The sequence below is a fragment of the Pelophylax lessonae genome, assembly GCF_965119305.1.
Source record: "Pelophylax lessonae genome assembly, chromosome: 3".
NCBI classification, from domain to species: domain Eukaryota; kingdom Metazoa; phylum Chordata; class Amphibia; order Anura; family Ranidae; genus Pelophylax; species Pelophylax lessonae.
The window spans coordinates 260,965,075-260,978,770 of NC_138770.1; the positions used below are offsets into that span (position 1 = coordinate 260,965,075).

A 13,696-nucleotide genomic window follows, 5' to 3' on the forward strand; every position below is an offset into this window, starting at 1 on the left:
GTCCCTGTGTCACTCAGTCACCTCCCCCCACACACGTCAGTAAGCACCAGGCATACATTAACCCCTTGATCACCAATAAAAATTAACCCCTTCCCTGCCAGTGTCATTTTTACAGTAACAGTGCATATGTATAGCACTGATTACTGTAGTAATGTCACTGGTACCCCCAAAAGTGTCAAAAATGTCAGTCATGGGTCTGATCTGTCCGCCGCAATGTCGCAGTCCTGCAAAAAAATCGCAGATCGCCGCCATTACTCGTTAAAAAAAAACACCAAAAGTGACAGAAATCTTTCCCTTAGTTAGTAAACGCAATAACTTTTGCGCAAACCAATCAAAATGCGCTTATTGCGATTTTTTTTTTACCAAAAATATGTAGCAGAAAACAAATTGGGCTACAATGATAAAAAATTTTGATTTTTAAATTTTTTTGGGGAGGAATTTCATATAAAAAATGTGAAAAATATTGTTATTTTTTCAAAATTGTCGCTCTTTTTTTGTTTATAGCGCAAAAAGTAAAAATCGCACAAGTGATCAAATACCACCAAAAGAAAGCTCTGTTTGTGGGGGAAAAAAGGACATAAATTTAGTTTGGGTACGGTGTTGCATGACCGCGCAATTGTCAGTTAAAGTCGCACAGTGCTGAAAAGCAAAAAGTGGCCTGGACGTAAGACAGCAAAATCCTCCGGTGGTAAAGTGGTTAAATATTTAGAATTGAGGGTGATGACAGCTGACTGGATACTATTTACTCTCATGATTAGTAAAAAAAATACAGTGGTCCATAAATGCATTTTCAGATACCTTGCTTTGTCCCTGAAATGATCCATCAATGTATTTCAGAAGAAAAACCCATGATTACTGAATGCCTTCTTGATTCTATGTCCCTTACAGTGGCTGAGCCAAAGGGTGCATCAGTGTGCTATAGATTTATTGGCAGTACTGGCTCTTCTATTTCACCTGGCAGCTCAGATCTCTGGATCTATTACGAAATGTTTGTAAACAAAGTTGTGTGATGTTGATGCATCGAATGATTTGAGCCATGTACATTGCACAGGTGTACCCTGCCTGTCACACACAGTCCCTGCTTGCTGCCATAATAGGAGGAGGGAGGGGTGCTGCATTAGCATTAGCGCCCAGCCTAAACCCGCACAAGAACAAAAGTGGACCTAGTGGCTGGGACTGGACAGAGGGCTTTGTGGGATGGTGGGATCATGATGACACTCATAGATGTTCAGTGCTAGACTGCTGCCAGTTAAATTCCTATATAGAGTGCACAATAAGGTGCCCTATTTTTACAGCATCGGTGCTGCTGTGTCTGTATAGAATATGCTTTGAACAGTGCTGATGAAGGAGCAGACAGGTTCCCTTAAACTAAAACATGTTCAGGGGTCAGTCTCTTCACTCTCACCATGTTAAAAGGACTCTGGGTAGGGTGACTGTACCCCTTTGCTGCTTTCAGGCTATACGCTTGTTGTCTAAGCAGTGACTCAGCAATCAAAGTAAAACAATTTTGAAAACGAATACAGAGATGGAGCTCTTGACCAAAGCGCACAGCACCTCCCAACTTTCTGAAATGATCAAGAGGGACACATCTTAGAACAAACTATGTAGGCAAAGAACACATCCCTCCCAGTTACACAGATCACAAAGATGCAGATGATTGGCTAAACCACACAAGTGCTTTTTTGGTCTCTATTTTTCCCCTTATACTGGCTTTTCAAAATAACAAATGCAGCAATATAGAGGTTGGACAATAAGTTTATTACAGCATAAAACTTCTGGTAGTAAAATAGTACAACATGTATAGATCAGACCAAAGAGAGGGGACAACTGAGGCTGCACGAAGAACAGAAGGAATTGGTCTAAAAAGAGGAACAGTCTCTCCAAATGAGGGATGGTTGAGAGCTCTGCTATAGCAGTTTAGTTTTTTCACTGTGATCTTTTGTCAGCTCCATTTGTTTGCACGTCACACAAATTGGGACCCACTGATGGAGACCCCCATTCTTAGGGTGTCTGTTTGTATGGAGGAAGGGGGAGACTCCCTTATAATCCTCAGCCACTTCCAGACTGTGTTGTGGAGCAGGCTGTTGAGATTGTGTATATTAGTAATTTCATACTGGGGCAATCTGTTCCTGAACACGAGTCCTGTGTGCATTAGGAAAACAGTGTTGCCAGAGGTTATTTTATCACTGCACCCCTTACCTACTCTTGACCATTGTAGTATGTGCATTACACACTCTGACCTCTGTACTATGTGTGTTACTTAATCCTGTATACTCTGTAGATTATACAAGCCTGTCCCCTGCACATGTCCATTATATAAGCCTGCCCCCTGCACATGTCCATGCACTTTTGATCTAGAGCAGAGTAAACTCAGTTTTTTTTTTTAACCAAATTCCCACTATGAGAGCGATTTGGCCACACCCACTTATTGGATATTCTCAGATCTACTGATTTCATTATTATTGTGCATTGCTGGGGGCTTTTATTGCTGGTCCCAATGAGGTTTATTTTCGTCCAACAATCCCTTCAGTGTACCCCCAGGCTCTATTTTGTCTAAACAAAGGGGGGAAAGGTGACACACTACAAGCCTTATAGCATGATGCAAGACCCTCTTTATTGACTATGCTCACAAAGTGGGCAGTTGGCTAAATGTGTGAAATACAAAAATACAAAATACGTATAAATTGCCACGTTCTAAAACTGTGAAGCTTGAAACTCAATGCTATCTAGTGAACAACACAATGATCAACCAAATAGTAAAGAAATAAAAAACGTGCTCATCCAATAAATTCTACAACAATTCATTTCTTTAAGTGACCATAAATAGTCCCAAGTGTAACCACCACACTCATACGAGTTTGCTGGCCAATCAAGCACAGTGATACTGTGATCATTAAACCAGGTAGTGGTACTTTTGGCAGTGTGGGCAGGTATCAAGTCCTGCTGGAAAATGAAATCAGCATCTCCATAAGGCTGGTCAGCAGAGGGAAGCATGAAGTGCTCTAGAATTTCCTGGTAGAGGACTGCGCTGACTTTAGACTAGATTAAACACTGTGGACCAACAGCAGCAGATGACATGGCTCCCCAAATCATCAATGACTGTGGACACTTCACACTGGACCTCATGCAACTTGGATTCTGTGCATCTCCACTCCAGACTCTGGGACCTTGATTTCCAAATGAAATGCAAAATTTTCCACAGTCAGTGAGGAATTAGTAGATCTGAGAATATCCAATATGCCATATTAGATAGTGGGTGTGGCCAAATCACTCTCATAGTGAAGATTGGCTTACACACACTGCCAAAAGTGGCAATACCTTGTTTAATGATCATGGTATCACTGTGCTTGATTGGCCAACAAACTCGCTTGACCTAAACCCCATAAATAATCTGTAGGGTACTGTCAAGAGGAATATAAGAGACAACAGACCCAACAATGCAGACGAGCTGAAGGCCACTATCAAAGCAACCTGGGCTTCGATAATACCTCAGCAGTCCTGCAGGCTGATCGCCTCCGTGCCATGCTGCATTGATGCAGTAATTCATGCAAAAGGAGCCCCAAAAAGTATTGAATGCATATCATACTGTACATGGACATATTTTTCAGTAAGCTAACTTTTCTGTATTACCAACCTTTGTTTTTTGTTTTTTTTTTTGGGGGTCTTATGTAATATTCTAATTTTCCAAGATACTGAATTTTGCGTTTTCACTAGCTGTAAGCCATAATCATCAAAATTAAAATAAAGAAATGCTTGAAATATATCACTCTGTGTGTAACACATCTATATAAAATATATGAGTTTCACTTTTTGAACTGCATTACTGAAATAATTTAACTTTTTGATGATATTCTAATTTTATGAGATGCAGTTGTGTATATATAATAGATTTTAATTGTGGGGAAATAACAAGAACTGTAAGTTATAGTCAAGTTGGTTTCCAAAGTCTCATAGCTACATAGCCAAGTAACAGAATATTTTCTATAAATTATGCAGCATAACCATTAGTTAAAGCGAGAAAGCTGAGAAATCAATGTTTTGCATGAAAGGAAAACAAAAAGGAGAAAAGTTGGCATTGAAGCAGGAAAGTTTCGATGACATGAAGAAAACAATTTGGCGAGAAGTGGTGAGCCAGAGGCAAGGTAAGAACAGGATGAGAATTCAACTACAAAATACAATTCTGTACAAAAAGGCTGTCCAGCCGATGGCATATTTTAATAACGATGCTTGGATAGATATCCCTAATTTTCAAGGCTATGTGGCAGTCAAGATCTTCTCCATTGTTACTAATTTTATTTTGCAAGTTTGTCCTTTATGATTTAAAATGACGTGTGCTTAAAGTTAGTGTTGTGCTTTATGTCCCAGTAATTTAGATGGTATAGTAAATCAGTTTTCTTAGCTATGGGGATAGTAAAAGAACTAAAAGAACTGCTGTGCTAAAGAAAGCATGCACTCTTTACAGAGGCCTCCACTGGTATTCTCATTCTGAAAATCCTAGTTCCCGGCTGTCTGTGGCATTAATCTTTACAAAGTTACTGATCCTGAGCTTGTAGAAAACTCAGAGCCGGATTACTGCTGTATACTTGTTCCAAATCAGTCACTAATACATTTCTGAAGCCATTGCATCAGTATGACAGGTCAGCAGTCATCAGCAGCAGTTTTTTTTGTAAAAAGATTAAAAGTCAGCCGCTACAAATATTGTAGCTGCTGACTTTTAATAAACGGACACGTATCCAAAAGTCCAGCGTTGTCATCACCAATGCTGGTTCTTTGCCTATCTTTGGGCCCCGGCGCCGCCATCTTGTTTGTGGGAAGTCAGCTGTGACTCTCTGCTGTTTCTCAGCCGGCTCTCTACTGCGCATGCATGAGGCCAAACTTCTGCTCCTCTTGCCTAGGCCAGAAGGGGAATTGTCATAAAGGAGGCTAAAAGGATCTGTCTCAACCTCAAATTGTGCCACAGCAGGGGGGGGGGGGGGGGGGGTTGAGATTGGGTACTTGTCAGAATTCTATGACTGCTCTCAGGAAAACAAACCCCTCCTATTAATTTTAGGATACATTCAGGTTTAATACTGCCTCAATACAGGTTTCCTCTAAAATACAGGTTGGATAAGTTTCCGTAGCTAGTTGCTTGACTACTGTGCTGACATTTAAAATTATTCTATCGCTAATTTAATGTTATTCAGGCAAGATATACCCGAAGAAGAAAAGAGTACATATATATTTTCCTGCTGCATGTATTTATCAGAATTAGGTTAAAAACAATGTACTCATTTTTAAAATTACACATAGATATTGATGTTTTCACCTTGCTATGCCCTACCTATAATTAAAACTAAAAGCTTCCAAATATGTACTTCTCAGAACTGTATGCATCAACGAGGCAGACAATTAGCAGCTAAATATATGGACAATTTTAGTTACATTTATAGGCAGAGAAAGCTTTGGAGAAAACATTATTATCTGGGTAAAAGGTCTGCTTTTCCTACAGCTATTCACATTTACAGTATGTGGTGGCAGGGTGGACCTTAACGTCCAGCAGCTAAGTATATGCATCACTATCTTTTTCTGGGGTGTGCTCCATCAGTACCCCTAGAACAGTTGCCTGGCTGTCACAAGAGAACAGTTGCTTAGCTGTCACAGACAGCTTACAGCCAAGTACCAAGGATCGGGAACAGGTATGATGAGCTCCAATGACATTAGCCCTGTGCAGCCAATCACATGATCAGGAGCCTCTCCTAGCGGCATCAGGCATCACAGCACATTTGGAGCTCTGGCTCCTGCCAGTGCAAAGGGGTTGGACGGTTAGCTTACCTTAGTAAATAATCAGCCTATGCTATCAAGAAGCCCCAGTGGGTAACAATAAACTAAGCAGCTTTAAAAAATCTTTATTAATATATCTGCCATATCATTGAGCCATTTGCATCCCCATCATAGCTTGCTTGAAAAGCCCCCGATATTCTGAATAGCTCCAGTTCTGTCCTGCCTGAAAAACTCTCAATGTTCTTCATATCTTCTTTGTCCCCTGTTTTGAGGACTAGCCAGCTTTTGGATGCTAGCCCGCAGCATCACAAAATTCAGTGCCATCCTTGTTCAGAGCCCTGCACATGCACAGTGCATCCTCTTTATGTTGCTGTGGCTGCGACAGAACAGAGAGCACATTGCATTCACAGGGCTCTGAAAAAGGGCAGCACTTGCTACTGTGATACTGGGATCTAGTGTCCAATGGCTAGCTCACCCTTCCAACAGGAGAACAAAGTTATGCAGAACTTTGGGGGTTTTTCAGGCAGGCTACAGTGGAAGTAAAAATGGCCTACAAGTATCACAGATACCTTAAAGTGTTACTAAACCCAAAACCCTGCATTCACTATATCTGGCCTCCCACAGTACACAGAACATGGAAATGCAATTATTTTAGTAAAAATAAACTGCTAAATACCTTTTCCCATCAGCAGTATATAGCAGTCGTGTGGCTTCTATCAGTGTCTTGTTAAAGCTTGTAGGAGGAGTTTTCATTCTCCCCTGAATGACCTATGAGGCTGCAGGACCCCTGTCCCTCTGTCTAGACAGTGCTGATTGGCCCTGTGCTGATCAAATGCACTCTCCCAAGAAAAAAAAAAAAAAAAACCTCTCTAGCAATACACACCAAACTGAGCATGTGCTGCTTACCCCAAAGGCTCTGTTCTATCAGCAGATGGATTAGGGGCAGTGGAAGAAGGGGAGGATCAGAGAAGACAGGATCAAACAGCCTTTTTACACAATGCAGAGGATTACCCCTTAGGTTTCACAGTGAGTATAGCAAGCATGCTTTACTGCATATACACACTGATTTTACTGTTGTGGGTTTAGTAACACTTTAACAAAGCTTTTTAAAAGCTGCTTGATTTTTGTCACCTACTGGAGATTCTTGACATTTTTACAAAGGTATACTAACCCTTTAAATTAGAGTTCTTCATTGCCAAAAAGAAACACCAAAAGCTGCATAAGCAAACAAACTTTATAAAATGATGTGAAAAAATGGGAAAAACTTCACTCGCCATCTTCATCGGTTCAGAAAATTGACTCAAGCAGCTCTTAATAATGTATTTTCATGACTGTTTTTTGGTTGTTTTAGTTTTGTTTATTCCTCTTCAGTGCATGTTTTTGTGTTATGACAGTATGTCTCCAGTGTTTCTGTAAACTTACCAATTATACACTTCTGAAAAGAAGGCTGCTCAGCCAGGTTTGTACAAATGAGATTATGCACAGTGTGTGGGGTCATTGTACACCGCTGTGTTCTCCTTGCAAAGTCACAGTGTCTGCCGCTACTAAAATTCTTTCCTCATTATTTCAAATCAATAAAATTAAGAGATCTTGAAAGTACCTCTGACTTAATGAACGCTGTTCTCTTCAAAGTGAACAATATCAAAGCAAATTAATTAAAAACATGGGTCAGATTTTTATATTTCCACAAAATAAATGAATTACAAACCTGCTATTTGGCATGCTGCTTTGGTATACAAGTTGTGTTTGAGGTATATAGGTCATTTATTTCTCTAAACTGAGACTTCCTATTACCAATTTCGCAATATGATTAACAGATTATCAATGTTGTTTTATATATGTGGGTGTGATTCTCGCACTGTCCTGTGAGGTGAATGAGTATATGTACCCTCGATGCCGCTAGTGCTAGTACTGTTGCTGTTAACCACACTGTTACAGAAATTAGATAAAGGAGGGGGGGGGGGGTACCGCGCTTCAAGGGTGATGTGTAGCATAAAGTGTCTCAGTAATAAATAATAATAAATAAATAAATTGATAAATAATTCCACTTTTTCTAATTTGTTAATTAAATATAGTAAAATAAATCATATAATCATAAAATAAAGTGCTGATACTGGTGAATGTGGAAAATCATATACAAATCTGTATCATAAAACCATATACCATATTTTCTTTAGATAATAAATAAATGCAGCAGCATAACCAAATATCAACAAAGTGCTTATGTTGATTCCGCATATGTGTAAAATTCTATAAAGTTGATAATCATGTACCAATAAAGTGCTCTGTGCAAATTAGTGACTTCTTTAAATTATATTTCTCAATGTATAACAAATGTGATTAGATGCCTGTATGCATCAAAAAGTGCTCAAGTGTCCCAAACAATAATAATAACGTGAATCTTCCTCTTCTGTGTATTAAAGTAACTTCTTCCACCTCTATATTTTGTGCATAAAGGTGCTCTTCACCTCTAGGTGTGCTAAATGCTCACCTCCATGCCTCAGGTAATGTGCCTTTAAGATCTATTAAGGGATCCACTCCTTTCTCCTCTCTTTCTCTGAATCTATAGAATAGGTAAAAGGGATGGTGGGGTGCTCCTCCTTGCAGGGATCCAATTATGGGTTCACTGGTAGTACCACGGATCTCAAAATAAGGGGGCCAATATAGTGTAGTATTGCCAAACAATTTTATTCAAAAAAACGTAGCCACTCACATATAAAACCGCTACTGTGCGTCTATCTGCTGCGGGACTAATCCTTCCCGTCCCCCTGAAGCAGTCACATGTGGTCGTGACGTAACGCGTAGGGCAGAGCACCGGAAGTGACGTTGCGGCATCTAATCACATTTGTTATACATTAAGAAATATAATTTAAAGAAGCCACTAATTTGCACAGAGCACTTTATTGGCACATGATTATCAACTTTATAGAATTTTACTCATATGCGGAATCACCATAAGCACTTTGTTGATATTTGGCTATGCATTTGTTTATTATCTAAAGAAAATATGGTATATGGTTTTATGATACAGATTTGTAAATGATTTTACACATTCACCAATATCAGCACTTTATTTTATGATTATATGATTTATTTTACTATATTTAATTAACACATTAGAAAAAAGTGGAATTATTTATCTATTAATTTATTTATTATTACTTATTCCTGAGACACTTTATATTACACATCACCCTTGAAGCTCAGTACTCCCCCCCCCCCCCCCTATATCAATGTTGGTTTGTTGATGTATTTTATAATTTAGCTGTAATCAAAAAAGTATAATAATGATCATTTTTATCACCAAACTATCATTTTTTTTTTTGTTGTTGTATCCTTGTCATTGTTTTATTGATTCTAACCTGCTTTAGAATAATGCTACAATGTGTAAATAAACCTATGACTTGTCACATGTAAATAAAGCTATATGACTGGGATTTTATTAGTTACAAGAAAAATATGTGTAGCTGATGACTACAATATACAGAGAAAAGCTGAATCTTTTTACCTGCCATCCGTAGTCAGAGCCCTATTGTATCACATAGTCAATCTGGTCAAGGTATTACCCTTCCTAAATCTAACAAGAAAAAAAAGTCTTGCCTGGAGTTAGATTTTAGGTCATTTTACAGTGGCTTTCTTTAGCAAGCTTGTGTTTTTCATCTTTTCTCTAATACTTTGGACCACTGAAGCACTGAATAATTAGTCAATGAGGGTCAGAATTGTGTATGGATTAACACAAAAGGGGTATTTCAGTGAAGCAAAGAGTATTCTGATGGGTTGCTATGGGCCATGGCCTTTTCTACTATATTTTCGCAATGCATTGTTGAATAGACCAATAGAAGGCAGTGGAGGTTTTGCTTTTTTCTTAGTAAAGGTAAGTTTTGGTTATTAAACATATGCAATTTAGAATAAGTAAACACACTTTATTAAAATGTATATCTACCCAGTCAAAAAAATGTCATATATGTCTTAAAGTGTATGTGTAGCTAAACTTGTTTTTATTATTTTTTTGATAGAATTGGGAATGGTAAAAATCCCTGTCCGTTTGATTTTTGTTGTATGTGTCCCACTGGGGATATTTACCCTCATTTGTCCAGAACACACAACAAGAAGAAAGAGAAAATCCAGTTGTTAATTGAAAAGCTCTCCCCATCAGAAGATTTGGATTCCCCTTCACTTTCATTCTTTCTGATAATGGTCAGATAAAGGACAGATAAAGATCACAATCAACCTAGAGGGAACGCAGTCAGCATTTTAATCCTTTCCTACTCTATCTGAAACCTAAAAAATATAAATGGTCATAAATACTCTTTAACCTGGTAATGTAATTTCAAAAGCCATTTTCAGTGTTTTTAGATCTGTTTTTAAACCTACATGAGAATAAAACCTGTTTATCCTGCCATGAAGGTCCATGTTCAGGCACTTCCTGTTGAAGGGTGACAATTTCTGTGTTCCTATCTCCCAATGTGCTCCTGCTATGCCACCTTGTTACACAAGCTTCTAATGCAGACTACAAGTGACTTTTTAACACAAATTACACAACCACATTCTAGTTGGTTTTGACAAAGCACGCTAGTCATGTGAAACGCGTTGCCTTACTTCTCCCTGCCTGTACACCATTGTGTGTGTGTTTTTTTTTTTATTAAATTGCATCGTCTATGGGAGTACATACATCCCTCATTTTTATCCACAACCACAGTCTACTTTGGCACACTAAATTTCATCCGTGATATCTTTTGACACTTACATTGGGCCAGTTTGACACAGTGTAAGTAAGCATCTGTAATACCTGATCAGCCTTTGTGGAAGATGTAAATCATTGTAGTAGCCTGAGCTACTAAGGTGATGCCCAAGATCTTCTGGATGCCATGACAAGTGCCTGCCCTTCTGCATAGTATCAATAGGGGGTCACTCACTTGGCATGGCTGCCATTTAGAGAACACATTGCATTTTGCTAATTGACTGCAAAGCATTTCCTGCTTGGACGAGGTGGGGAGGAGAAATGTGACATCACAAGTTCTATCTACTCCAATCAGATATCTCTTTGTAAAGCATTCTCTGAAAGGCAGCCGTGCCAATCGAGCAACCCCCTGCTTGGCATGGCACCCAGAAGACTGCTGCTATCACTGTAGTAGCTGGGGCAATTGCAGACAATTACAGCTTCTACAGTCACCAATTGATTATCACAAATGTATACCTATATTGTGCCAAGCTGGCCCTGTGTAAGTATGCAAGACATATTATTCCCAGAGTTTAGCTTTAAGGTTTCCATCTGCTTTTATTCATTAATGACATCATCTCTCATTCTCATGCCTCATGCCTAACTGATGTGCCTTAAGAAGTAACAGGCTGAAATTGTTAAGAAAAATAATATGGCTGCCAGCAGGAAAAAAACTGGCTGTAGCCAATCTGCGCAGTGATAGGAATGTGTTAGAGCATAATCTGCGGAAAGCTTTCACCTGTTGCTGAGATATGTTTTCTAGCCCCGAGGAAAAACAATCTTGTTATAGTGTTATTGCTGTCAGAGTCTGTGTTGCAGAAGCCGCTCAGCGAGCGTGTATATCTTCCAGAGGATGACGAGGAGAGACTTCTCTTACCAGCACTGGGTAGCTGAGAGTCTGAAACGAAAACCATTTTTAGATTTTACCTTATAAATGAATGTTGTCAGGGTTTATTTATGCTTTATACTGCAAAATCAAGTAAGACACTCCCTTACTGTGTATAGACTTAGCAATACACACCACTGATTACATTTATACCATTTTAAAGGCTTATACCACATTTAATGATTACATTAATATAAATACCACACATTTTCCATGAGCATAATTATATTCCATAGTTTACTTTTTTCTGTAATAGATCTGCCCACTTGCTCCATTTATCTGTCAAATTAATCCCTATTTTCATTTAGCCATCTTTATGCACTCAGGCTTAGTAGCCATGGGTTTTCCCATATAATTTTGGATACTCCTATTGTCAAAAAACAGGCATGGACACAAGATAGTTACAAATGAGGTGTGCTAATGAGATGCAGGCTTTCCCAATATGTCTGCCAGGGGAGTGTAGAAGTCCAGAATAGGAAGAAGTGGGATCCTAGGATGCTTTGTGGTGAAGGTTCTCAAAGCAGACACAGGTATGTCCAAGAGTTACTACCTAGAACCATGGCTCTCTGTATGAGCCTTCCTGTTCTGAACTTCTTGGAAAAGCAATGTATCTAACTCAGCTTTATAAAATGTCGGCTGATACCTGGAATCGTGAACACTTACTGTGAACTGACTATAGGGGAGAGTGGTTAGCACTACACGCTCATTGGCTGGTAAAGAGGAGCAGAGAGCCTGCCTGACTGGCCGTGCCAATCAGTGGACAAAAAAAAATATATAGGAATGAAAATGCGCCAAAGGCCCGAAAGTGGGTTAATTTCACCCTTCAGGGGGCCAGGAGATGTACAGTATCTCACAAAAGTTAGTACACCCCTCACATTTCTGTAAATATTTTATTATATCTTTTCATGTGACAACACTGAAGAAATTGCACTTTGCTACAATGTAAAGTAGTGAGTGTACAGCTTGTATAACAGTGTAAATTTGCTGTCCCCTCAAAATAACTCAACACACAGCCATTAATGTCTAAACCTCTGGCAACAAAAGTGAGTACACCTCTAAGTTAAAATGTCCAAATTGGGCCCAAAGTGTCAATATTTTGTGTTGCCACCATTATTTTCCAGCACTGCCTTAACCCTCTTGGGCATAGAGTTCACCAGAGCTTCACAGGTTGCCACTGGAGCCTTCTTCCACTCCTCCATGATGACATCACGGAGCTGGTGGATGTTAGAGGCCTTGCGCTCCTCAACATTCCATTTGCGGATTCCCCACAGATGCTCAACAGGGTTTAGGTCTGGGGACATGCTTGGCCAGTCCACCACCTTTACCCTCAGCTTCTTTAGCAAGGCAGTGGTCATCTTGGAGGTGTGTTTGGCATCATTATCATGTTGGAATACTGCCCTGCAGCCCAGACTCTGAAGGGAGGGGATCATGCTCTGCTTCAGTATGTCACAGTACATGTTGCAATTCATGATTCTCTCAATGAACTGTATCTTGTAACTGGCTCCCCAGTTCCAGCAGCACTCATGCAGCCCCAGATCATGACACTCCCACCACCATGCTAGACTGTAGGCAGGACACACTTGTCTTTGTAGTCCTCACCTGGTTGCTGCCACACACGCTTGACACCATCTGAACCAAATAAGTGTATCTTGGTCTCATCAGACTACAGGTCATGGTTCCAGTAATCCATGTCCTTAGCCTGCTTGTCTTCGGCAAACTGTTTGCGAGATTTCTTGTGCATCATCTTTAGAAGGGGCTTCCTTCTGGAATGATAGTCATGCAGACAAATTTGATGCAGTGTGCAGCGTATGGTCTGAGCACTGACAGGCTGCCCCCCCTTTAATCTTTGCAGCAATGCTGGCAGCACTCATATGTCTATTTTCCAAACACATCCTCTGGATATGGCGCTGAGCACGTGCACTCAACTTCTTTGGTTGACCATGGCGAGGCCTGTTCTGAGTGGAACCTGTCCTGTTAAACTGCTGTATGGTCTTGGCAACCATGCTGCAGCTCAGCTTCAGGGTCTTGGCAATCTTCTTATAGCCTAGGCCATCTTTATGTAGAGCAACTATTCTTTTTTTAAGATTCTAAGGGAGTTCTTTGCCGTGAGGTGCCATGTTGAACTTCCAGTGACCAGTATGAGATAGTGAGAACGATAACACCAAATTTAACACACCTGCTCCCCATTCACAGCGATATCTTGTAACATTAATGAGTCACATGAGAGAAAATGGCTAGTTGGGCCCAATTTGGACATTTTCACTTAGGGGTGTACTCACTTTTGTTGCCAGCGATTTAGACATTAATGGCTGTGTGTTGAGTTATTTTAG

The 13,696-nt window shown here is 39.8% G+C and overlaps 1 protein-coding gene across 1 annotated transcript in view; it reads right to left on the reverse strand.

Moving 5' to 3' along the window:
* Positions 1-13,696, reverse strand: part of WDR49 (WD repeat domain 49) — a 270,818-nt gene that overhangs the window by 62,899 nt on the left and 194,223 nt on the right. Inside the window, exon 12 of the mRNA XM_082251290.1 lies at positions 11,220-11,378. Within this exon, the coding sequence (XP_082107416.1) occupies positions 11,220-11,378 (159 nt within the window). The remainder of the gene's footprint in view (positions 1-11,219; positions 11,379-13,696) is intronic.